Source organism: Callospermophilus lateralis, chromosome 17 (assembly GCF_048772815.1).
Source record: "Callospermophilus lateralis isolate mCalLat2 chromosome 17, mCalLat2.hap1, whole genome shotgun sequence".
NCBI classification, from domain to species: Eukaryota; Metazoa; Chordata; class Mammalia; order Rodentia; family Sciuridae; genus Callospermophilus; species Callospermophilus lateralis.
The window spans coordinates 36115448-36142981 of NC_135321.1; the positions used below are offsets into that span (position 1 = coordinate 36115448).

Below are 27534 nucleotides of genomic sequence, written 5' to 3' on the forward strand. Positions count from 1 at the left end.
CACTTTCCAGACCCGAATTCATGAGAATGCACAGAGAGTGATGGCTAGCTATGAGAAGTTTTTAAAATTTTTACTGTCTGGAATACAAGGACTAAGAAGTAATGTGAGAATATTCTGGAAAAGGAGGACAGGAGGAAGGAGGAAGCACCAATTTTGTGAGGATTGGGAAAGACCCGTTACCGTGGGCTGAGGAGGGGGGTTGAGTGGGGGTAGGGGTCCCCGTACCTGGTAGGCTTCGTCCTGCAGCTTCTGTTTCAGGTATTCCTCCATCTTCAGCTCATTCTCCAACTGCCGGACGGAGTCGTTCTCGTAGTTCTCGTCCTCAGGCCGCACGTAGGGATCCCCATCTTCTGTAACTCTGTGAATAAACCACAGATGGCATTTTGGAGCACATCTTAAAGACAAGTATGAGTGGAATTTGTGGCGTTAGCTATTGTTCAGATGGTGCATTTATTTTCCGTTAGTCCCTTGAACCACTTCTATGTCTCTTTTCCCTAAAGGGAAACTTAAAAAAAATTGGAGGTTTGGAGGAATACACAGTCAAGGCATTTCCATACACACTTTTCCCATGGCAATCTGGTGATCACTGGTCATCAGTGTGTTTGCAGGGTTTACAGGAATAGTTTGGCCTTTACATGTCCTATACTCTACCAAAAAAAGGACAAACTTGTTTTTTGAAGGGTTATTAAGTTTTCCCATTATGGGGGCTTTTCACATAGAATCCAAGAGCAGTTTCTATAAGGAGAGTGAGCCCTCTAGTGAAATAATTCTTAAAGACATTTATTCATAATTTAATCCTCTGTGTTACACACATGCACCCAGAGACACACACACACACACACTGACACATGTGTGTGCATACTCATGAGAGTCAACTTAGGGCACATTCTTTTGATCTTAAAAATTTATACTAGTTCCAAACCTGAAGATTCATTTAAATTGTCTAATTCCACTATAAAATAAATAGAAAAGAATGACTTCATTCATTGAGATGAGACATTATCTCCCTCTATTCATCCCAGGATATGTAAAAAACACTTCATGGGGCTGAACATAAGTTCACTACTAAATCATGTGACTAGAATATTCTCAGTGTGTAACACTGTACAGATATTAAAATATCCTCTAAAGTGAAAAGAGTGGTCAAGGAGACATTTCTAGTCTGGAGATTAAATGCCATTTTTCACATTTATTTATATCTGTATGACATGTTCTTGTTATTTTTGGAGGTTTGGGGCCAGCCTAAAAGGCTCTGTGAGGTGTGTGTGAACTTATCCTTCCAAGATCCAAAATCACTGGTTGGTAGCTGGTCCTGCTCTCCAGCATACCAGGGATAGTAGATTGGAGTGGCACTAATGGTCTTGGCTTTTAGAATTGGGGCAAGGGACATTCTAGTTAGCTACCATGTACATGCTTAACAATAAAAAATCAAGTAGATATGTATTTACTTGACAAAACAGATGACAATTAACCCCCCAGTTTGAAAAAGAAACAAACAATTCTAAATTATAGAGGAAAGAACATGAAAGCAAACTAAAATTAGAAGTGGCTGCAGCCTGCCACTTTCAATCATATCCTAACTGTTCTTCTACTCTGATCTCACGCTCTGCTCCTTCACAGCCGGCTTTTACCAGGTCTCTTTATAGCTCTCCATTCTTGCTGGTCTTTTGTTCACTACTTGGATTGAGAGGCAAAACATCAGAAGGGCCTCTGGTTAGTTTTTCTTTGGGTCTTTAACACAGCCGATTTATTTTGATGGGGAAGGGGATGGTACTACGGATTGAACTCCAGGGCACTCGATCACTGAGCCACATCCCTAGCCCTATTTTGTATTTGATTTAGAGACAGGGTCTCACTGAGTTGCTTAGTACCTTGCCATTGCTGAGGCTGGTTTTGAACTGGCTCCTGCCTCAGCCTCCTGAGCCACTGGGATTACAGGCGTGTGCCACTGCGCCCAGCCCGATCTGGTCTGGAATATTTTTCACTCTTCACATTAAGCGTCACCCTTCTGTTATTTTTTTAGTGCCATTCCTCATATTTCTCATAACTCCAGGAGACTGTGCTCCTAGCACCTCACTTCCAAATTCCCTTCCTTTATTTTATTCTTTTCTCTTCCTAAGCTGAACTTTGCAACTGTCTGGAGTTGTTTTAGTTTCTCAGCTTCATTTCCTCTGCTGCCTACTTTGAGCTGATCCAGAAAGGTGAAAACCTTTGCAAAACAAGTCTTCCGAGGGTCAGATCTGTACACAGTCAACATGTTCAGGAAAGTGGATTTCTTTATAATGAGACTTTATGCCTGTATTTATTTTAATCCAATTTATATTCATTGTGAACAGAGAAACTTCTCCAGCATCACTAGTTCCTCTAAGTTCAGATACAATAAATTCTGAAGGCAGGATGATTGATCTTCTGAACTAGCCTGAGTCCTGGGAAAGTAGCTACAGTATTTTTAATATGATAGACTATTCCTGAATTATAACATGTTTGACGGACAACTGAACCATGGTGCATAAGTGATAAGCACTCAGTAGAAGCCATACTTCCAATTTGAATCTGGATCTTTTCCCGGGGTAGCCATATGCAGTGAGATATTGTTCTGTGATGTTGGGCAGTGGCGGTGAGCTGCGGCTCCCCGTCAGTCACTCAGATGAGGAAAGTCAATGATTGATATTTTCTACAGTGTGCTCTGAAGCTAAGCTAGGATGTTTGGTAGGCTAGTTGTTTTAAATGTATTTTCAACTCACAATATTTTCAACTTATGAGGGTTTTATTGGGATGTGACTTCATGGAGGAGCATCTGTGCCCAGAGCCTTGGGCAAGCCAAGTTCTCAACAAGCACTGATTGGCTCAGTTTATTGATAATCCCTCCAATTGTAAGGGGAAACAATCTCAATGCCAGATTTAAATGTAGTACCCTTCTGTCTCTTCTGGTAGAAAGGGAAACGACCTCATTCCTTTCCAAAGTGAAGAACTAAACAACCATGTTTTTACTTTCTTAAGGCTTCCTACAGATTGGTTTGCTACTAAGAAAAATATATTCACACAAAAGATACTCACATGTCACTACGCATGGTGCTTGTGGTGGGGCCTCCGTGAATGTACCCAGGTTTTCGGGCGTGGATTTGAGCTAGAAAAGCCTTTTCAGAGGTTGGCGATGGAACCAGATCCTCAAACTGAGTCCGTGCAAATTCAGAATCCACGTTACTTTCCGTTTCACTGCCCACCTCTAGTGGGTGCAGTTGAAGAAATAAAAAAAATGACTCATTAGATAATTTATGACCTGCAAATCAACCTGTGCTGTATAAAACATCAGCCAGTGAAAGTACATTTGTCAATTTTTTTTTTCAAAATGAGAATTGATACTGACATAAATTACTATAAAATAATTTCATACACAACAATTCCTTCCTTCCTTCCTCCCTCCCCTCCCTCCCTTCCTTCCTTCCTTCCTTCTACTGGGATTGAACCCAGGGGTGCTTAACCACTGAGCACTGAGTCACATCCCCAACCCTTTTTAATATTTCATTTAGAGACAGGGTCTCTCTGAGTTACTTAGGGCCTCAATTAGTTGCCGAGGCTGGTTTTGAGCTTCCAATCCTCCTGCCTCAGCCTCATGAGTCACTGGGTTGACTGGCGTGCGTCACTGTGCCTGGAAACAATTTTTTTTTTTTAATTTCAGAAATGTTAGGAGGAATTTTTGTGTTTTAATATCTGACTTCACTTCTTAAAACTCCTATTTTTTTCTCTCCACGAAAGTCTTCATTGGAATTGTTACTTTTGCTTAATATTACCCCAGTAAACCTATAATATTAAAATCACTTAGGTAAGAGTATAAAGTAATGGTGCATGAGACTTCCACCTGAAGAACCCGTTAGTTATCATTTGTTAGGGCAAGTACTATGTGCTATTAATTGGGATGTTATTTTGTGATTTTGGTAATCTTTTTCTTTTTAAATTTTTTTTTAGACACAACTACAATTTTGTTTATTTACTTTTATCCTTTGATAACCTATAGCTGAAGATCGAAACCAGTGCGTCACACATGCTAGGCAAGCACTCTAATGCTGAGCTATAGTCCCAGCCCCTGGTAATCTTAATCTAAAATTGCAGCACAGTTTTCAGTTACTTTAATTCTTATTAGAGAGGCTTTAAAAAATTTAAGTGCTGGATTTTTTTCTTAATACTGAAGTTTTACTTCTTATAGTTGTAATCTATTGTAAGACCACAGTCCTGCCAGACAAATACCTTACTGGGTTGCTTTATGGAATAGATGGAGACGTATTAGTAACTGCTAAGATATTTATGTGTATATTCATCCTGCTGAAATTTTAAAAACTCTGTAGTATTAGGAGGGAAAAGTGTCCCCACAATATTATGTTATTTGTTTTCTGAGTAAATTTTTCTTAGGAGATATTGCAAAGGGAAATTTTAGTTTAGCTTCATTCAAATGATGATCTATTTCAAATCAACAGGGTGATAAAAGGTATATAAAACCCTTAACGCTATAAATATAACTTCCACATCATGTTATTATGGATCACTAGATACATTAACAGTGGCTATCTTTGGATTCTAGGATTCTAGGTCAATTTTAATACTTTTTTTTCATTTTTCAAACTTTCTGTATTGAGCATGTATAAATAATCTTCTAATAAGCAAAATATAAACATTATGAAAAAATCTGAATATACCAACAAAATATCACATAGACCTTTCAAATATCCTTTCAAGTTTGACAATGAGCAGGTCTCTGAAAGAGGCCCCTTGGACTTACAGATCTTTTGCAATGAGTAGATAAATGAGGGGGCACCAAGGACTCACCAGAATTCAGCTCTTTGACGAGAGAGGACATGGTATTAGTGATGGAATCTGCCGCCACTAGCAAATCATTCCTTAAATTTCTTCTTGAACCTTCATCAAAAAAGAAATATTCATTAAAAAAATAGGAGCTTTCCCCATGCCTCCAATTTCAGATTGTTTGTTTATCATTTCCTTTGATAACCTATAGCAAGAAAACTTCTAGTACTTCCTTTCAGAAGTGTTTTGGTCCATTTCCTAAAAGAAAAAAAAAATACACTGTGCTTAGGGTAGTGGCCCCAATATAAGAAGGCATGACTAATGATGGAGATTCACATAAAGTATCCTTCAAATTGGGACAATTTTTGAAAGTGAAAGAGATTAGCACTGATAAGACTGGGTGATCTGGCATAAACTGGGATGGTCCAGCTTGTGTGGTCATCCTTCCTAGGAATATCCACACTGATAAAAACTCTGGTCTGTGCAGACAGCTGGACCTTCATAGTTATTTTTATTGTTCTAGCCATAACCTTGTGGCTGAGCACAATGGATTCTGGTCTCGGACAGCACAGGCTCAGGCTCCTTCAGGACTTCCAGAGCTCTTCCTACCAGGATAGGTCCCTGTTGGGAATGAGAAGCTCATGCTCTGAATGCTCCCAGAATGTGAGTAAAGGGTGAGGATTCCTGCTCCCACTGCCAGGATAGACAGATGCATGGCAGGTACCCTGAAATGGAACTTGGACTAAGTTGGAACACACTCTATGGTAGAAAAGATTTCTCATATTTCAGGCATACTAAGAGTTACATAGGCTGGCTTGGGAGTGGGGCAAAGTAGAGAGAGAACAGAGGGCTAATATCTTTGGGAAAAAAGTATACAGGGTTCCAAATACCTGACTTACAAATGACCTTCTGTAGAATGAACATTTTATGAGCTAAGGGTTGTTTTTAGGCCTCATTTCATTGTCGTCTCAGAATGCAATATTAAATAAGTAAAATAATCAATGCATTGAAATCAGAAAAATCAAAGTAGCTAGGTGAAGACATTAATTATAATAGGAAGCACAAATTGATTTAAAATTCTGTACTTTCTCTAAAAGAGGATTTAGAAAAAGCATATTTTTCCTTCTAAAATTATAAAAACAGAAAGTTCTTTTGTGAATTACACAAGCAGCTCTTGAATCATATTCAGTGCTCAGAAGAAACAGCCTTACTGTGGAGTCTCTTTTTTTCCCCTCAAAACAGAATAAAGTCTACCATTCTTTCCCATTAAAATGTTAAGGTATTACCCCTATACATGGAGGATGAGAGCGTCTGTTTCCTCCCCTTCTGGCTATCTTTGCATATTTTCGATGCTCAAAAGCATTTAAAAAAATGTTGTTAGGCAAAAGATGATATTGAAAATTTGTGTTTCTTTTGTTTTAAATATTTATTTTTTAGTTATGGTTGAACACAATATCTGGATTTTATTTATCCATGTGGTGCTGAGGATCAAACCCAGGGCCTCCCATGTGCGAGGTGAGCGCTCTACCACTGAGCCACAACCCCAGCCCTGAAGATTTGTGTTTCTACAGTTATTTTTGAATGAGTTTCCTTGAGTCTGTTTTTTTCCTTTGATTTTTTTTATGCTTCCTTTTCCTTTAAAACATGAGTCAACTATGTTTCTCTTCTCTTTAGATCTTTGTGTGAGAACCTGGAAGATGGTTCATGATATATTACTCATGTCAAGAAAATGCAAATTGTAGACCAAAATACAGTGCTTGATCTGATTTTTGTAAAAAATAATAATAATATGTGTCCTACACACATACAAATATATGTATTTATGTACAAGGCAAAAGCTGAGAAGGGACTAACTATGAATTGAAAGGATGTATAGGAGGAACTTTTCTGTTGTTGTTTTGTTGCTCTATAAATTTAAAAAGTGGTTGTAGGAAAGTTTTAAGTCACTTGCCTTGGGGGGTCCCTCCTGTAGGTATAGAATACTGGTTATCATCTCCACCCCTCTTTGCCCTCCTCTGCTGGAGGCCTAACTTTGCGGTTCCATATCACAAAGCAATGATCCCCCTCTTTAGGACATCTCCACAGACAATCTATAAAATGACAGAGAGTTCTCTGAAACCCTGGAGTGTCCATATGTGGCAATGGCGGGTAACTGTCCACCACTCAGTAGATCTTGGTGACCTATTTGCCCATTAAAAGGAAACCACAGCAAAATAAAATAAAATAAAATAAAACAGTTTGTGCAAACCACTTACTTTGTGCAAATGCCTCCTGTACATCTCCCCCGACCCCTGTGAGAGAGTCCTGAGGCGCATGCGTCGGGGTGGAGCAGGTGGACACGGACCGGATGGGCATGGGAATCGGCCTGCTGATGGTGTGGCTGGGGGAGGAGCGCGGAGAGCCTGCCCCCTGGGTCTGGGGAGACAAGGTGAGTCATTAATTTGTTTTCCCAAGAAAATGCCATATGCCATCTCAGTGCCTTGGTCCAGTGTTAAACACAGTGAAATTCCAAAGCAGGAAGAAATCTTAGGTCATTGAGTAGGTAATCTTAAACCTGGGTTGCAGGTGTGGATAATTTAGGATCCTATTTTCATATAAATCTGAAATTTGGGTTAAATATTGACAGTTAACAATATTAGTACAGCACTGTTCTACAATATAGGAGATGTGTGTACATATGATGAAGCTGTTGTTAAACAGAGATAATAATTACAAGGTGTGTATTTCCTCCTTGAAGGAAGTTCTATGTAGAATAAAAACATATTGAGGAGAATGTTTTAAATACAAAGTAGGAGACTATTTGAAATGGATGCAGAATATTTGCTTCCTGAATGTTCAACCTGTCTTCCCTGGTATCATCTTCAGGGACAAATTTAAAGTTTAAATCATGTCTTGCTGTATTGTGCATATTAAGTCTCAAATTAGGAATCAAATGAAGTATAAATTGTTTAATCTTTATTTTATAGTAAAAGCTGATTTTGTCAAATTACTCTGAGACTCAGGGATTTGAATGGGGAAGACAAAAAAGAAATCTTGTTTTCTTTTTTCCCTTTGTTTAATTAAATTTATCTTTAAGTGGTACATGAAAATATAAAAATTATAGATATTAATGCAATAACCATGTGAGGTTGTGATCTATGTATACATTGGGTAATGTTTGAATCAGGTTAAACATATCTGTTTCCTCAAACATTTTATCATTGTTTCAAAATTCTGTTTTTTTGAAATACACAGTAAACAGGGTACAGTAGGGTGCTATCGTCATCCTCCTGTACAATAGCAAGCAGATATTCTTATTCTTATTAAGTTGTAATGTGGAACCTACTAATCAACCTTTTCCCATCCCTCATTTTCTCCTACTCTTCCCAGTCTCTGCTAAAAACCATTTTACTTCCTACTTCTGAAAAATCAACTTTTTATAATTGATATATGAGTGAGATCATGCAGTTACTTGTCTTTCTGTGTCTGGTTTATTTCACTTAACACAATGATCTCCAGTTCCATCCACGTTGTTGCAAATGGCATGATTCCATTTTTTTTAATGGCTAAGTAGTATTCCATTGTGTACATGTACCACATTTTCTTTATCTGTTCATTAATTGATACTCTCCATCTCTTGGAATAGTTCTACAATAAACATGAGAGTGAAGATGTCTCTTTGACATACTCCTTTCACTTCCTTTGGATAATTATTCAGTCATGGGATTGCCTATCATATGACAGTTCTATCTTTAATTTTGTGAAGAATCTCCATACTATTTTCTACAATGACTGTACTAATTTACACTCCCATCCACAGTGTGCAAGTCCTCCCTTTTCTTTACATTCTCTCCAGCACTTATTATCTTTTGTCTTTTTGGTATCTGCCATTCTTTCTGGAGTGAAGTAATATCTCATTGTGATTGGGGGTTGCGGAAATCGTGGTTTCTAACTGTTGGTTACTGTTTCCTGCAGAAAATGTCCTTCACCTCTGAGAAAGCAGTATTATAGCAGAGTGAGAATAGTAAGATTTTAAAAGAAGTAAAGATAAAAGAAAACAACTAAAAGCCCCCTTTCTCTGCATTTGCACTTGGCACGAAAGCTTTCTGAGATGTTGTCTCTACAATGAGGTCCCTTGGAAATAGTCTCTCTGTTTTAATAATTAGTAGCCAAAGGAAGACAATCAAGCATGCATGTAAGAAAATGCAAGGAGACCCCTCAAGTGCAAACACAACTGACTTGGGGGTCCACACCAGTTCCATCCCAGCCTGCCATTCGGGCCAGCTACTGTGAGAACGCTCCCACAGAGAGGCCCACAGATTCATCATAAAGCCATCCAAACTCCTAGACATGCACTGTGAGAGCAATGGTCTGGAATATTCTATTTAGATCTTTGCTTTGGGTTCAGCTGCTTGCAGTTAAAAACACACAACATCAATCTTGAAAATGCCATGCTGTTAGCTCTCCAGGGCTCAGCATCACACACAATTGTCAAGTCTATAAATTGAAGAAAACCCCAGAATTTAAAATGAAGCAAACCAGAACAGAGCACAGAAAAGAACTCATGTGGTGCCCAGAGGGCGGAGGATCCATTCCTTCACTCTCAACAGTACCTTGCAATGGTCTTTCCAGGCCCGGGAGAGAGAACTTTGCTGGTTTGCGATGCTTTGCAGCCTGCTTTCCTCAGCCTGCTCAAGGAGGGGTCTGGTTTCCTCAGCAGCTCAGCCCCATGGCCTTGAAACCCTGTGAGCTACTGCGGTGTCCCCAGCTTCCCATGCCAGTAATAAATAACTCCATATTTGAGTCATGCTTTATGATAGTCAAAGGGTTTTATAGATATACACATTGATTTCTCTCCATGACCCTATGAAGTAGGAATTATTCCTCTAAATATGCAGTTATGGATTCCAAGGCTCAGAGAGTGAAATAATTGCTGTTAGGAGGTGGAGACCGAGTGGCAGAGCTGGTGGCTGAGCTCACAGTGCTCTGGGCTAGAGGAGGGACTGTGGTTGGTGAAGTGTCCCTCAAAGGAGACAGATGTTGGTTAGGTGGTCTGAGTGTTCCCTAGCTGGACCACTTCTCCTGTGCATCCTTTCCAAGCCAGGGCCCTTAGCAGGGTCTCTGGGTCTTTCCTCTCTGTCCTCTTTACCAAAGAAGTAGTCACTAGGGTGTCGGGACTGGAGATGGGAAGTGGGACACAGTGCTTGTAGAAGTGGTCTCTTCTTGGCCTCTCAACTCTAGGAACCAGATTCTTGGTAGGAAGTTCACAATAATAACAAAATTTCACTTTTTTTTTTTTTTTTTTTTTTTTTTTGTGGTGCTGGGGATCAAACCCAGGGCCTTAAGCATGCAAGGCAAGTACTCTACCAACTGACTATATCCCCAGCCCTAAAATTTCACTTTCGTATGTAATTTACAGTGCATAAAACATTTTAAGACACACTGTTTTGTTCCATTTTCTAATATAGTAGTAGAAATGATAATTTATTTAAATAGCAATTTGCAGTCTGTCTTTAACACCACCCCCCAATACTTCACTTAATCCTCCTAACAACCAAATAAGTTATTATTATTCCTGTTTTACAGATTGACAGACTGAGGTTCCAAGGGGAGAACTGTGTTACCCAAGGTCTCTGAGCTAGTGATTGGCAGAGATAAAAAGGACCCCCAGTCTTAGCCCCTGGACTACAAACCTGGGCTTTTCCACAGCAGCTCAGCTGCTTCTCAGGATTGTGAATGTTGTCATCATCACATGCTTCTGTCTGTAGTTCACTGAGCCTAGAAAGATTTAGTGAACTGCAGGCCAAGAAGGGTGCAGGCACAGCCCCACGAGGGTGTGCTGTTGGAGAGGGTCCTCATCATAGGGAAGTGTGGGTGCTCAGTGTAGCAGGAGGGCCTTTGGGCTGCTTATGGATCAGAACAGAAGTATAGGCCCCCAATCTCTTCTCTGTAATTTTGATACCCCTAAAATTCTTGCCAACAAACTATTGCTTCCTAATGAATTGGGCTCTAATGGAACGTGAAGCTATGGATATGATATTTGCATCGCACTGCTTTTCAGAGACCCGAAAACTTCTGAATTTGGGGACCTCACAATTTCAGAGATGTGCTGTGGACCATATTTCAGTATTTCAGTAGTTGTACTGGGGCTGTATTGACCCCAGCTCTGCTTACAGCTGTTATGCCAGGTTCTCTGGCACAGGATGCTTGTGGGGCTCCTTTCTTTAGCAGCACTTGTAACTGAGGTGTACATCTGGCCCTTCCGTCTTTCTTTCTGTGAGCCTGTCCCCTGCTCTCAGTGTGCTGGGCTCCCAGGTGTCTGAGGCTCAATGCCTCCCTGCTTAGTGTCTGATCTTCAAAGCCAGCTAGCCCTAAGAATCTGCCTGATTCTTTTCCCTGAAACTCCCATTAGTGGTTCTGTGTTAAGAGAAAAATAATTGACTGTGGTTCTGTGTTAAGGGAAAAACAATTGACTGAATCTAAATTACACCAATGTGTGAATGACTAATAGCTACCATCTCCCAAATGAATCCCTAATTGGAGCAATTTCAAGCAGTCTGATTATGTGAAGAATTTAGGTGGAAGATTCTGTGTGAAAAGATTCAGCTGCATCTTTCCGGCAATTTTCAACTCTGAGGCATGTCCAGCCTTATGCAGACTTCTGGGGGCAGGATGCTAGCTGCCTGGGTGATCCTGGCCCCATCTCTTCGTCAGAGCACTGCCCAGTTTGATGAATGATACCTTCCTAGCACTGGTGTGGAAAACACCTTCTCTGTTCTTCCTTTCTGTTCCATTCTTGTAGGGCCATTAGAAAAGGGCAGAGGCCTGCTGGCATTGGGGCATCTCAGTGATGATGTCACTGAATTTCATTTTCACAGGTGATGACCCCTGTAGAATGGTGGCCTCTAGCTGGGTCATGAAGCGTGGTTATCTGCTACCAACTTCAGAAGACTTAGAGTGAATAATCCCTGTGAGCATGCTTCCCTGGAAATTACTCCATGATTAATGGTGCAAAGACTTAGGGGACAATGGTCCATGCAGATCAATATATAGATCTAAAATTCCCGAGGAGAGAGTTGATTTATTGAGGAAGGAAAACATATATCACACTTGGCAAATTTTAAAATAGCTCTCTTCCTAGAGAATAAATGAAAAATTAATTTCCACACACCATCCTCTGAGTCCACTCAACCTGCTATTGTATCAATTTTTTAAAAGTCTGACAAGATCCATAAATTTTCTGATTTTTTTTTTTTTTACAGGGAGTATTTTGGTTTCTACTCAGCTCTAGAAAGGAAGGGTGCTTCAAGCAAAGGGGCAGCAGTCTAACTGCTGAATCAGCCCACCCTGACGGTAAGGCAGGGCATTATGCAGCCCACTCCCCACGTCCTGTAAAGGCTGCCTCCAGGTCTGGCTAACAATGCAGCCCAGTCATGCCTGGTGGTACCTAGCAGCCTGGAAAGGCACAGCAAAGCAGTGTGGCACATTCACTGTCATCCTTTCCTCCAATACACGTTCACCCACTGCCATTGTACTGCTGGTGATTTCTATACTATGGCTTCTTAAAGGAAAGTGTTGTGGGATACAGAGGAGGTGGTTCATTCTGACTGATCTGGCAGTGGGAATTATTCCACTTGGGTCCAAACAAAGAATATCCAGGCAGGAGAGACCAAGTATTGAGAGAAGAGTACCTGGGTTTTGGACTAGCCTGAGCAAGGCATGGGATGTGTGAGGGGTATTTTGGGATGGTGGGGAGGCCAGTGGAGCCAAAGCACCAGATTCCCTGTGGGGAGTAAAGAAAAAAATGAGGTAGAGAAGGGGGAGGAGCCACCCTTGGGAAATTCAGTGTAGACTTTATCCTGAACAAGAAGAGGGGGTCCGTTGTCTTCGGAGGTTTTTAAGAAGAGAAATACTTTTTACTTTCTAGAATTAGTTAATGAATCTCAACTTTTATTTATTTATTTTTTTTTAAAAAGAAGATCTGCACAACTGAAAAGATACATTTTAAACACTAGATATTAGTGTTTATACTGCTGATGATCATCTATGAGATGAATTATTACCTCCTTCAATTTTTACTGGTCCATGACTCCATGGAAAACCCACCAAAGAAAATGACCAAAAAAAGAAATAAAGGAAGGAGAAACCCAGGCTGTCAAAACCGTTCCTTTCTGGTCTGGTCATATTCCAGAGTGTGTTTGGGAGTAATTGGAACCTGAGTGACAAGAATTCCTGAGTTAATTGGACCACCCAGTTTAAACAGGGAAGAAAATGTGGACAGGAGATGGAATTGGGAATGATATTTGACAATTTTTTTCCTCCACTAAATTGGAATAGTTGTATTGTTCAATGAAATATCAGTGTACATACATTATTCTCCCAAATGAGGAACAATTTGATTCTAAAGTCTATAGTTTTCAAAGTAAATCCTTACTGTAAATTCAAAAAGAGAATTCACTGCAAATAAACACAAACTTTATTTTGATCCTTGACTAAAATACACATCCTGTGCCAATTAGCTCTTTCAAACAAAAAATGTGTGTTATAAATAAAACTTTCAGAGAAGATCTTGGAGTTCTTGTTGAACACGGTGCAGAAAGTTTGACACTTTCAGCATTTCTCAGTATTGGCTGTTCAAAAATGTCTCCTCTGACATGAGTGATAGCAATGCTCTGAAAATATTAGCATACTTAGGATGATATTTATGTTACCAGAAACAGGAAAAGAAAATCTTATTAGATTGCTCTATTATTTTTTCTGTTACAAGCACTTATGAGAATTATAAACAAATTTAAAGTCTGTTCAAATTTCTTCTCCTGATGGAGATACTGTTTGTTAATTGAGTGAGTCTGTGTGTGTGTGTGTGTGTGTGTGTGTGTGTGCACTTGGTAAACTACAGGTCCAATTTGAAAAGTTTATATATACTTAGATACATATAAATACATACATATATAGTTAAAGCTGACATCCATCTAGTATTTTTGCAGAGTGCTTTCATATCCATAATCTTTTAAAATACGTGAATTAATTCTATGAGCCATGTATTATCAGTATGTTCGAAATAAATTATCAGGAAGTTTATTTACTTACTCAAGGTCTTATAGCTGTAAGTGAAGAGCAGGGAGCACTGTGATACATGTCTAACCCTTGTAATTTTTTATAGAAATTTATTATTGAGACCTTACTTTCTAAACTCAAAGTCAGTCTGGCACATAATATTTGGAACTAGTAGTACACAGAAACTCAGGAACATATTGTTATTGCAATTCCATCCCAGATGCTGCCTTCATTACTGAAGTTTTTATGACTGTTCTTTTTATGGCTCCTTCAGTAAATCTTAAAGATACACAAAGAAGAAAGAGGGTAGGATAACTTCAATTCAAGTTTTGTAAAAAAGAAATTTATTGCTGTGATACCATAATCATCATATTATATTACAGGCACTATTTTTTAAAAATTCATGTTCTCTCCTCAAGGGGGATAAATTCATGCATTACCCATAACAAGAAACAGTATAAGTAGGAATTATATATACCAGTATAATAAGACACTACATCGAACCACACAGACTTATGATAAAGCATGGAGAGGTTATTAAATCAAGCACAATTTGTTGTGTGGGGAGTTTTAAGTTTGATTTTACAAAGAGAATGTCCCCAAAGGGGAAAGGTTCATAAATAAAAATAGAATTTAGAAGCAGATACCAATCTAAAACCTCTAAATTCTCTCCTTAGATCATGTTATACCATGAGAAGTCTATAGATTTGAATGGCATTTGTTTTCTTTATAGAACTGCCTCTATAGGGCTGGGATTTATGGGATTCTGTCTTTAATTTGGACTGAAGGTCAGTATAAGGAACAGCCACATGAAATCTTTGACTGCATTTTTCCATTTTAGTTTGCAGTACTATTTCTATAAAGTTCTCAGTGAAGGCTGCCTTTTGTATCATATGCCACAGAAATTTTGTTCTGCTAAAGTGTGGTGTTTCTGTACTGATGAAATCACGGATCATATTTCCCTTTTTTTGATTTATTGCCAGAAAGCTCAGAGTAACATCCTTATCCCTTATGATTAACATTTGCATTTCCTCTTCCTTAGTTTTAGATTTTTCTATTTTCAATTTCACGGAGTCCTTGTTTATATATTCTGTTGTAAGCTGCTCCAGGTCCTTTGTGAAGAAAGGCTTGAGCATAAAAGAAAATAGATAAAACAGGCAGGCAAAAATCTCTGAACACCCAGACAATGTTTAACTGACATCTGGATGGTACTGATGCCCTCAGGTGCCAATGCTGCAGTACCCACTGCTGGCTGACCCTCCAAGATGCAGAGGCTGGAGGAGCTATGGGGCTAAAGGTGAGGTGGCAAGGGATACCACCCTAAGGGCACTGCCATGGTTTGGCTCTGTGCATCTATTTGTTTATAAACATCCTAGGTGAGGGAGCTTCTCAAGAATGTGCTGCCTGGGAATGGTAGAAAAGGGATCCCATGGGAAAGGGTTGAAGCTCGGCTGACCAACTACAGTATAATTGCCCTCTCTCTCCCCCAGAAGGGGGAAGGTTATATTTGAGCAGTATTTTTTTTTTCTATGCACATGCAAAAGTAAGAGACAGGAAAGAAAAGAGGCTGTTTGCAACGAGAGGTATTACAAGTAAGGCATTTTTCTCTACCATGATCTAAGTGTGTTGAAAGTACAATAGCAATACTCTATGTATGCATTTAGGGGCAGTTATACAGGCTGTACAAGTGATGTGACCTTAACCCACGAGGACTGTCCCTCATTAAAATTTGACTTAAGCTTAGTAAAGTAATTGTTTTCACAAAGTACAAAATAACGTAGCACATTGTTTTTATTATCTGACATTACAGATTGATTTAACACTTTCCTTTTTTTTTTTTACAGAACATGGGAATGAAGGGTAGAAATGTGTCCAGCATTTTTGCAAACATTCTTTGTTACACACAAACACACACAATGAAATATAGAAAAGAGCATACAGAAAAATTAAAAGGTAGGTTGATATCAGACAGGCTGTAGTTCTAATTGATCCATGGAAATAATGTGAAACTTTTTAATAACGCTAGCAAGTGGCATATATTGTCATACATAGTTTGGTACATGCATGGGGCATTAAAGCTGCTTTTCTTTTGCTTTCATGTAATCTAATTATTATTATTATTTTTAATTATGCTGCTCCCTTTGCTGATTCTGAACCCGACCATAGAGTCAGACACAGGGGTCCATTTTAGGACATGGTTAGGGAGTTCACAATGCCCCTATATTCAGAAAATAAATGCATTGTATCAAATTTGTGAAATCCCAGAGAAGAAATATTCTTGTCATAAGAGAAAGACTGAAAGTGAATTATTTTTTTAGAGATTATTGTCAGTCAACAGCTGAGATTCCATACTGGGAAAGAACCAAAAATATGGTAAGTGGGCAGTCAGTTACCGAGTACAGTCTTACATGATTGAACACATTTTGGTGAGCAACGAGGGGAAAAGGCCTAATAATTATGTGATGAAAAGGGATTTAATTGCCTGATTCTTATAAAAAGAGTTTCCAAACCATTTCAGTAAAATGGAAACGGAACTGAATATTCATGGTATGAGAGGATGTGGAGGTTCCCTTCTGTATGCTGTGGGTTTTGGGATATCATTGACCTCTGTGTAGCTCTCTCTAGTAACTGGGTCTTCCTATTAAGAGAGAGAGGTCTGATCAACAACCCCTAAAAGTTTAAATTGATTTGAAACTTCTATCTCTGGGGACCTAAAATGTTTCCAACAAAATCCAATTTGTTCCCTCTTCTAAAAGACGTAATAGGTCTTCTTTTGGTGCCAACAGCCATGACAGTTATAAAAGAAATGCCAAATTTTATAATTTCAATTCAAGCACTACCATTGAAAAGGAAGCAAATTAGTATGAGTTGTTTTTTTTTTTCTTTCCAAACTGAAGCATGAACATACATTATTAGAGGCAAAAGCAATGAGAAAAACAGCAGGACGCAGGCCCCTCCACTGTTAGTTAAGACCTGCAGTAGGGGACATAACTTACTCCCTGCTTCAGTTCTTCTTCCTACAGAAAGATTGAATCGATAATAGTTAGATTACCCAGGGTTCCAGTAAGAGCAGGTACACAGTGTGCAGGAAGGCAAGATGGGGAAACATCAATGGCTCTAAGGCAGGTCCAGGCCTCTGCTACCTCAGGGACTCTATTTCCAAGCCTAAGTGTCTAAGTATTGGACACTACAGACCCAAACTCTCCTCACATGTCCAAGCATCTCTCAGCACCATCTGTCTATCTCAGTGCTTGCACATCTTGGTAAAAGGCTGTGTTGAGTTGGGCCAGGTTGATACCAAGATGGCTGGAAAATTAATAGACTCCTATCCCATTGTTTTCCTTGTCATGGTGACAGAAACTCTAGGAACACTAGTAGGGGACATTTTTGAAAGTTTCCTGCCATTTGGTGAAGGGCAGGATGGGTTCAGACCTCTTCATTGGATATATTTGGAAAGGGAAGCAGAAAAGAGCTTTTCTGTTGCATCTAATGAGATAATAGGCCAGAAACAGCAGAAGGTTATTAATGATCTAGTCCTGTCTTACCATAGATAGGACACAGCAACCCTGAATTCTACACTTGGTCAGTCTAAAGCACTTGAGTGAAATAAAAATTCTCCAAACAGATTATTAGAGAGGACACAGATGACATAAAAAAAATTTGACTAAAGAATAAAACAGTAAAGAAAAACAAAGAAATATATGTTACAAGAATAGTGTCTGGAGATTTTAAAAGAAGTTTATTAATGAAATACAAGGAAAGAAAGGATAAAAGGAAAGAAAGAATGGAAAAGAAAGGATATAAAGTAAAGAAAGAAAGAGGAAGAAAAAAGAAGAAAGGAAAGGTGATACAGAAATAACAAATGATGGTGTTTGGGGGATAGGGGGACCCTTGGCTGCAAGTCAGGACATCCTGCCTCTTGGGAGCTGCCCAGAGATAACACCCTTCAATGTTCTCCCATCACAAGTTCCAGTTCTGCCTTTGGAATGTGGCAGGTCCAGTCCCTACTGGCCAAGCCTGATTGCATCAGACAGATGACCACATGGCACGGGCACTTCTGGGCTGACTGTGGACGCGTGGCCATAATTTGTATGAAAAGTAATTTCATGTATACTGATGAAGGAAATAGGCTTTATCGAAGAAGGAATGCCACTTCCAACGACAATCGTAACAGATTATAGCACTCTGTAGAGGACTTCTGCAGATCACCTTATTAAACACTCTATCTACAGAAGAGTAAGGAAATATTCCCATTTATAGCTCGTATTTGAGACCCTTATAAGTCACGTGAAAAAGTCATACAAATGGGATAAAATATTTTACTGAAGTTATTCATCCTTTTTTTTTTTTGGTAGCAGGAATTGAACCGAGGGGTGCTTACCCATTGAGCCACATCTCCAGCCCCGCCTCCTATTTAAATATATATATTATTTAGAGCCAGGGTCTCACTGAGTTGCTTAGGGCCTCACTAAATTGCTGAGGCTGATCTTGAACTCGCGATCCTCCTGCCTCAGCCTCCCAAACTGCTGGGATAACCTGGCTAAGTTATTCCTTTTAATAAAATTATAATCACCAAGAATGTCTAGTGGCTATATCTTATTTTTCTGAATTAGACATTAGCCTTTGTTCAATTTGGTCAGAACTGCTGAAAGTGATCAAATATAAAATATTTCTAAATGAATCCCATTTTATTACTTTCAAGGACATAAAGGAACTAGAAATAAGCCAAGAAAAAGTTGCCCATAAAGGTCCTGGGTCCAGGAAAAGGTGAGAATGAGCTCTATAAAATTGACTAGTATTGTTGCAAGGGTCTAAGAAACAGTTCCTTATCTGAGTTTGTAACAACATTTGGGGGAAAATCACTTGTAGGAATTGGAAAAGCAAATTGAAAATTGTACATTATGTACAAAAATCTTACAAATGCAGTAACACAAATCGTAATAGTTCTGGGAAACATTTATTGAAATGTCTTACCTTTAGTAGCTTCATGAGACCTTCCAATTGGACCATTAGCTCTCTTCGGCTCTCCTGGAGAGCAGACATTCTCTGTTCCAGCTCATCCTTGCGTTGTCTGAGAAAGAAGCAATTGTCATTAGAAATAGCATTCAATTCACTGAGCTAATCACATTTCCCAATTTTGTGGAGCCAGTGGACTATCAGAAAACGGCATTGCTGGTTCTCTGATATGGTTACCAGGCAGGTAACTGTCTTCAAATGAATGAACAATTGCAATTTGAGTTGTACTTTTATTTGTTAAAGTCATATAAAATTATAGAGAACGTAACATGAGACATTTAATGAAATATTAAATAATCATTTAATGAAATATTTAAAAAATGCTTACTATATAACAGGTCCCATTCTGAGCCATTGCCTTCTCTTGACAAAATAACAACAGTAACAACAAAACCCAAATACCAAATTTGTCACTGAAAAGGGCCAATCCTACAGATTCTCCAAATCCAAGGTACCTTTTGTAAATTCACAGAAAATATGGATTACCTCAGTATTTGGAAATATGATTTATAAATGTACTTTTAAAATCTGTTCCATCCTCAGTGTGTAACATGGTACCCTTCAGAGGTGAAATATTAATTGAGCATACTTATTATAATCAACCTACTTGGTTTAAGTTTGATTTGATAAACTCAAGTCAGAATAAAGTAGTTCCTACATAATTGTTCTACAACCGAAAAAGATATATGAGATGTGTTTAATTTTGTTTTGTTTTTCTGGACTTCTATTAAACTGACAGCAATAATGGAAACCACTAAGGACAACCTACACTCTCCCATTTATGTTGACACGAAGAGGCACCACAAATATCTTTAACAGGGGAAAGAAATGAGACAGGAGAAAAATATTAGTGATTCACATTTCTGAAGGCTATGTATGCTTTCTGAACCAACTTTGAGTCCATTATTTCAAGGTCATTGAGTAAGTAACATATATACTTTTTCTTTGCCCCGAAGACTTCTGTTTGAATTTTAAATATTAGAACTTATATTCTAAAAATGTGTGGATGCCTTAACCATGAATGTTTTACTGTGTTAATGAACATGGCTGGTCTCAATGGCACAGACACCATATTAAGTAGAGCTATCAAAGGGACTTTGAAATAAAAACTGAACAATATAAAAATGTCACCATGAGTTAGGTCTGTGACTCATTCAGTTGAAAGATATTTATAGGAAGACAGGTTAGGGGTATAAATGAGACATTTCTTATTTGCTTTCATCCAGGATTTTTCTACAATAAATTATAAATTTAAAATTTATAAAATTCTCAATCCTTTCTGAATATATTTTTATTTTTAGCTTTTCTTGCTACTCATGGCTTACTCATGAAGTGCTTTTTCCTTTAATTTCCTTTATAGTTGTCTCTTTTCTGAATCCAGAGGTTCAGGAACATCATAATTTTGAAGACTTTAGTGGTTTCTTATTTTAGCCTGTCTCCTTGGGCTGAAGCATTCTAATTTTGTAAGTCTTGCCCCATTCAAAAATATTCTTCAACAGCAAAGCCATTGACTGTTTTTCCTTGACCTTGTGTGCTCATGGTGTTCCAGATACACTCACAAAAGACTTCGGACACGAGTAGGTAGTGTTTCTGATTTATTTCCAGTTTTCGTCTTAAGACTACTTTATAATTTTTTGCCCATTTGCCACAAGAACACCTTGAGAAGGTCCAGGCAAAATCCTAACATTGTAGGGAAGAAATACTAAGGGAGGCACTAGGTTCTATTATAAAAAGTTGACGTGTATTAACTTATAATTAGTCAACATTAAAATAATCTCATTGTACATTTATTTTACAGTACTTATCTTTTAAAATATGGCATTTAATTCAATTAAAATCATTTCATAATGCCTTTTCTCAATCTTCTCTGTATGAGTTTACATCAGTGGTTACCAAATGTGAATCTAATAACAAATCTGCAATGTAGCCTCTACCATTCCAAGGAGTTATGAGAAAATAAAGATGAAAAAATGATTTTATTTTCCTACAGCTAAATGTATTCTTCTTTAAAGGCATGCCTTTTTTTCCCACCCTGAAATTCTGTCAGACAATAATATATATTCATACTAAACTTCCTGGATTTGAGGATGGTAATGTGATCATATAATTTTTTTCTTAGAAAACACACACACACACACACACACACACACACACTGAGGAATAAAGAGGTATGATATCTGCAACTTTTATTTAACTTCTCATTTGTAAAAGGAGTGTAATAATATTGTCTATCTCCCAGCTTTGTTATGGCAATGATATGGAACAGTGCATGGAGAGCTTAGCACATCATACGTGTCAGACTAGCAAATAGAAATGCCTGTTATAGAGCCACATCTGGGCTGGAAATGTGGCATTCAGTTTCCTTGTGGTCAAAGTAAAAAGGGAAACATGATCATTTAGAAAGTCAGAGATTTTAAGATAAAAATAAAACTATGCATTCATGAGAAGCAAGGCTCCACTCCTCTCTCCCTCTCCCCTGCCCCCAGCTGCAAGACATTTCTCCAGTTGGTTTCTTGGTAAGAGGTTCAGGAAGGATGTAGTGGAGGGGCCCTCTGTGGCAGCTACAGTAAAGTGTTCCTGTGGCTGCCTCCCACTGCCCCCTCTCAGTGGGAGCCAAGGCCAAGGGAACTTTGCAAGAGGCCACTCTTTTGGAGGTCTTTGAAAGTCTGAAATGACACAAGGATAAAAGGATAACCAGAACAGGGTTTCTTAATCTGGGGTGTCGGGGCATCTGTGAAATCCTTAAACTGTGAAAATGTTCAGCACAGAGTAAGCATCTAGAGACGTAGCCTTCAAGGGAGGCTACTTCTTCCTTCAGGTAGAAGAAGTGTGTGCAATGTGGAGGCAGGCAAGCAAGTCAGCTGGCTTTGCAGATGACAGGAAGGCCAATGGCATGGAAGTTTCCGGCAAATCCAGACTCCTTAGTGCAGCCTTGGGCTCAGCTGGAGTCACAGGATGCCCGCAAGTCAGGGCCAGGAGGGTGGTCAGAATTATCAGTCTATCCCAAGATGACCCATTAAGGAGGGAAGAAATATCAGTTAGAAAATAGACACAAGTCTCTTCAGATGACTTCCTGGACTCTCTTTCATATGAAATGGAATACTTTCAGAAACAAAGGCTAGATGGGGCAACCAATGAAACTGCTTATGAAAAATTTTTAGTCATCTCCCGTGGAACATAGGATGCACAATGGAAAAGATTAAAAAAAAAAATTCAGGCAGAGACTACCCTGACCTGGAAGATGAATGACTACTCTATTTCCACCTGGGTTTTGTGAGTGCGGAAGACCTCCGTGACCTTATTTGACAATGGAGAGTTAATAGGAACTCACTTTTAAATGCCTTTAATGAAGATGATATAAAACATCACTTTTACCTTCTTTTCATTTCCACCTCTTCTAGGTAGAGTGTAGTAGAATGTGTAGGAATGTCTAGTACATGGCATCGAGGGCAGGGCAGAAAGCATATAGACTGAGAAGGAAGAATTCCTGTTTCTTTTGTTAAATTATTTTATTATCCAAAAGTATGAAGTGATCTCTCCCCATTGAGCAGCCCCATAAGCTGCAGGTTCTGCAGATGTCTTTCCCACAAGAGAAGCCTTTACAGGATCTGCTTCAGTCATGGGCTTGGGAGAGGCACAGTGGATCCCAGCAGAAGAGAAGGTGTTCATGTTATCGCCTCTGAAAAGCAGGGTTGGGATGGAAACCCCAGAAACATCCATGACTGTAATCAATAGGGATCTGGTAAAATCCAAACACAGTCACACAGAACCTGCTTCATTCAGTTTCTTTGTAGGGAGGAAGAAAATAGCACTAGTTCTGATAAGGGTTTCTGAGAAGAGGCATCTGTATTTACTATAAAACGTCTGTTTCAGAGTTATAGATATATACCTGGAATGTACTTGGCACCCTAACCGAAGGATAAAAAAAGGTAATTCTTGCTAATTAAAAGTGCCTTGTGAAAGCTCAAGATGCCATTTCTGAGAGGGAATGCCTTTGAATTTATGCTTGTGTTGTTTCATACACAGATGCATTTGAGTAGCTGCCATATTCAAGGCATAGTGCTCAGCCAGACTGATGAGCTGGAGAGGGGGCGTGGGAGTAAGCGGGGGCAACTCTGGCCCTAATCTAAGGCCAGCTACTCTCAGCTGATTCTGAGAATGTGCTGAAACTCAGGGGTTGAGTCAGATGGCTCTCCAGGTCCCTTTCAACCCAAATATTCTATTATGACAGACAAGACAAAGCTTTTTCATTCATTTGCAGAATAAGAAGGCATGATGACTAATTTTTGAAAGCTGTATGTAAAGCTATTAGGGATCATGATTTAGACAAAATGGTTGCCTTTTATGAATTACGTGTAAAATTTCAAATTTAGAAATCTGTGATGTTTATGCAGCTGTTGATGTGTTTGTTTTGTGAAGAATTTGTAACATCAACACACTGTTAATAATACAAACAACTAAAAAAAGCTGAGTTAAAATTTTTTTTCCCAGTGAGATTTTTCTTTCTGATCTAAGGAATACGTTCCTTTTATTTGTATCTACTAAAAGAATAACATCAATTCACAATAGCCAAGCTTTGGAACCAGCCTAGATGCCCTTCAACAGATGAATGGATACAAAAATGTGGTATATAAACACAATGGAATATTACTCAGCTATAAAGAAGAATGATATTATGGCATTTGCCAGTAAATTGATGGTGGAAGTGGAGAATATCATGCTAAGTGAAATAAGTCAGTCTCAAAAACCCAAAGATCGAATATTCTCTCTGATATCATAACAAGGGAGGGTAGGGAGGGAAAGTGGAGAAGTTCATTAGAGTAGACAAAGGGAAAAGAAGTGTGAGGGTAAGGGGATGGGAATAGGAAAGACAGTAGAATGAATAGGACATAACTTTCCTATGCTCATATGTGAATACATGACCAGTGTAACTCCACATCATGTTCAACCACAAAAATGGGATCAAAATTGTAAGGGGTTGCACTCCATGTATGTATAATATATCAAAATATACCCTAATATCAAGTATATCTAAAAATAACAAATAAACAAAAAGAATAACATAAACTTCTTTCCAAATTGCCCAAATATCAGCAATTAGGTGTATCCTATGAAAAACCAAATATCTGGGTGTTGTGGCATGCATATACAATTCCAGCAACTTGCTCAGGCAGGAAGATTAAAAGTTCAAGGTCAGCCTCAACAATTTAGCAAGATCCTCTCTCAGAATAAAATAAAAAAGGGGTGAGGATGTATTTCAGTGGTAAAATGCCCCTGGGTTCAATCCCCAGTACAAATAATAATAATAACAACAACAACAATAAAAAGAGAGAGAGAGAAAGAAAGAGAGAGAGAGAAAGAAAGAGAGAAAGAAAGAAAGGAAGAAAGAAAGAAAGGAAGGAAGGAAGGAAGGAAGAAAGAAGAAAGAAATATTGGCAGTTATAGTGGCTCAAGGCCATTTCCCGGCTAGACACTGTGAGGCCGTATTCCGAATCTCAACCGTTCCTATGGCCTGCGGTGACTGGGGCACTGCCTTACCTGAGGAGCCGGAGCTCTGCCAGCAGGGTGGGGTTTTGCTGCGCCTTCTCTGGTGTGGGCTGAGACGCTTGCTCATGTTCTAGCCGCAGCCTCTGGATCTCCTGTAAGATTTCTCTTGGGAAAGAGGAGAAGGTGAGAAACCAGGGTCAGTTAACTTCTGGGACACCACTACCAGAACAGAGAGCAAAGGGATCATCCTGTTTGGGAGCAGAACCGACTCTTACTAATCAACAGACTGTGTATGTTTCGGAGGCCTTGGTGTAGCCGTGTGGGTGCTGTGGGTGAGGGGCGGACTGCTTTCATCCCCATGTGGCTTGTCAAACCATGAAGCTCTGCAGGCTGTCACGGAGTGTTATCCCCAGGACCTAATCATCTCTCCAGGAAGTCATGTAGTGCTGTGGTAATGTGTCCAAGTTTGATGAGTGCACTGCTTAAGAGACAAAAATGCATCTTCCTATTATTTATGATCACACTCTGACACCATAAAGTACACAGCTATCAAGTAAGAGGTGCTTGGAGGGAAAAGAAGGATAAATGGTGCTCATTGCACAAAACTAAATAACCTCATTCTCTCACTAAGAATAACATTCTTCTCACGGAATTTTTCTGAGATGCCCCGAATTAGGTAACATTCTCTCTTTTTTTTTTTTTTTCTTAACATTTTCAGCTTTAACAACTGGTCTCAATGAGGGCAGCCTGAGAAGGAAAGTGCTTTTAAAAGGATTCATGTAATTGAGTCTCTGACATAAAGTGCTATTGGTGTGACCTCTGTCAGGGGGTGAGACATGTCAGCCTGTTATTGATGTTGAGGCCTGGGCTGCCCTGCTTTTGGTTGAACATTAAGCTGGCCATAAATGATATGCGCCCAGTACAAAGCCAATTATCCCTAAGTGAATCAGAAGCCATTAAGCAAGGTTACAAGTCACATATTCTTGGGGACTAGGGGTGTCAGTCTCCTCCTTATCAAAATGCACAAGTCACAGTAAGACAGAACAAAGATTGAGAATGGAAGATAAACTTGGTGAGCAAGGGGGATGGCATTCCATTGTTAAAATAATTTTAAATGACACAGTAATTGTGCATCTATATGGGTTATGATGTGATAATTTGTGTGTGTGTGTGTGTGTGTGTGTGTGTGTGTGTGTGTGTATGATCAAATCAGGGTAACTAGCATTTCTTTCTTTCTTTTTTTTTTTTTTGTATTGGGAACCTTCAAACTCCTCTTGGTTGGATAACAGGTACCAAAACATAGTTAATAAGGGCTAAGTTCTAGTGTTCCATAGCACAGGAGGTGACTATAGTTTATAATTTATTATTTCTCAAAATAACCAAAAGAGAGAAGCTCCATGGTTTTCCATTGGAAGGGAAGATGTATGTCTATTTCCTAAACACAGTGGGGCCAGGAGGCTAATTAACGGTGAGCCATTATACCTTTCATGGGTGTGCAGAAAAGGCTGGATTGTAACTCAGTGGTTCAACTACAGAAGTCTGGCCAGGAAAAAAATATAATGAAACAATACATAACCTGCATTGGTAGAACTGTGCAGTCTTCTGTAATCTTATTTCACCCCATAACAGTTCTATGATATTTAGATACTATTATTATCTCTGTTTCATGGATGGGGAAATCAAGGAATAGTGCAGTTAAAGGATTTGTTCGAGTGTAAGAACAAGCAGGTGTTGGAGGTGATTTGAGCTCAGGCTGGCTAGCTTCAAATGCTGTACATCAGACTGCTTCTGTTTCTGGCACTTGCTTTGACTGGTCTATTCTAGGCAGGCTCTGAAGAGCCCAGCTTCTCCCAGAGTCCTATAAGGAAACATTACCCTCGAATGATTCTGGCTGACAGGGTGCTGTAGTTTGGATCTAGAGTGCTCCCAAAGGCCCATGTGTTGGAAGCTTGGTCCCCAACCTATGGCACTATTGGGAGGTCGCAGAGCCTTTAGGAAGTGGGACCTGGGGGAAGGAAGGAAGGTCACTGGGGGTGTACCCTTGAAGAAGATATTAGTAAAAATTGCTAAACTCCATTAAATATCTCATCTCGGCTGCAGTGTTAATCTGCTCTTTCACCTCTCCGTAGCACTTTGTTTCCTCCTCCCAATCCTCTGCTTCCACTGGGGCATGGGGTAGGACATTTGAGGGGGGAACTGGGACTTCCTTTGTGGAAATAATCCCGGGATATTTGCCTTCATTTGGGTCTGCTCCTTCCTCTCTCTGCTGCCTGGCTGCCATGATGTGAACTCAGTTCTCCGACCATGCACTTCCGTCATGTACTGCCTTGCCACAGACCCAGCAGCAGTGGAGCCAACCAACGACGGAAACCTCTGAAACCATGAGCCAAAATAAACATTTCCTCCTTTGAAGTTAATTCTCTCAGGTATCTTGTCACAGTGATGGAAAGCTACCACACCTGTTCATGAATTAGTTAGGGTAAACACAGTCATGAAGCAAAGTGAGAAACTATCCTCCTCTTAAGCTCAGAGGTCTGATTATTGGGTTCACGGTCACTGTGGTGACCATGGGACCTGGAGTGAATTTCTATGGTGCAGAAGTGTGACCTGGATAATCCTCTGGAACAGGGCCCTGGAGTCTTTGCAGAGCATGAGGCTGCTGGTTTATAGAGATGAGTGCAGAATGGGCTAGCAGCTACTCCTCAGGGATAAACTGGAAACTCTAGGAATCATGAAAGAACTCAGGCACAGGATGAAGTTCTCTTTCTACTATCCTTCTCATTCTGACTTCTTTTTTTCTCTCTGGTCCTAGAAACATATATTCAGAGAGTGCAGTAAAGCCATGGTGGTTAGAATATTCATGGTACTTTTTGGAAACAGAAATAGATTCACCTGAAGGCAGATAACCCTGGGGTCTTTTCCCTATTCCCCCTCAAGTGATCTATACCCATGGCCCAGTGGAAGCAGAGGACCGAGTGGGAAACAAAGCTCTCTAGAGAGGTAGAAGAGCAGGTTAATGTTGAAACCAAGATGAGATATTTCATGGACTGGTGAATGTTACTAGTCTTTTCTTTCTAGGAAGGGATGTAAAAGTGAAGTTGACCCTTATGGAAACTCAGGCCAGGTTTGATCTGTTCCTCCCGATATTGCACAAACAGCTCTTTAATCTTGACATTGCATCTCCTATTCAGAGATCCA

At 39.4% G+C, this 27534-nt stretch overlaps 1 protein-coding gene across 11 annotated transcripts in view; it reads right to left on the bottom strand.

Moving 5' to 3' along the window:
* Positions 1-27534, bottom strand: part of Dtna (dystrobrevin alpha) — a 349876-nt gene that overhangs the window by 7516 nt on the left and 314826 nt on the right. For 6 of the 11 annotated variants that reach the window (XM_076837170.2, XM_076837171.2, XM_076837177.2 and 3 more), the window contains 7 exons: positions 24388-24501; positions 18808-18904; positions 16830-16850; positions 7053-7212; positions 4822-4911; positions 3058-3226; positions 226-358 (listed from right to left, as the gene is read on the bottom strand). In XM_076837170.2, the coding sequence (XP_076693285.1) occupies positions 226-358; positions 3058-3226; positions 4822-4911; positions 7053-7212; positions 16830-16850; positions 18808-18904; positions 24388-24501 (784 nt within the window). The remainder of the gene's footprint in view (positions 1-225; positions 359-3057; positions 3227-4821; positions 4912-7052; positions 7213-16829; positions 16851-18807; positions 18905-24387; positions 24502-27534) is intronic. The other 5 variants (XM_076837178.2, XM_076837176.2, XM_076837172.2 and 2 more) reach the window with 1 other exon arrangement.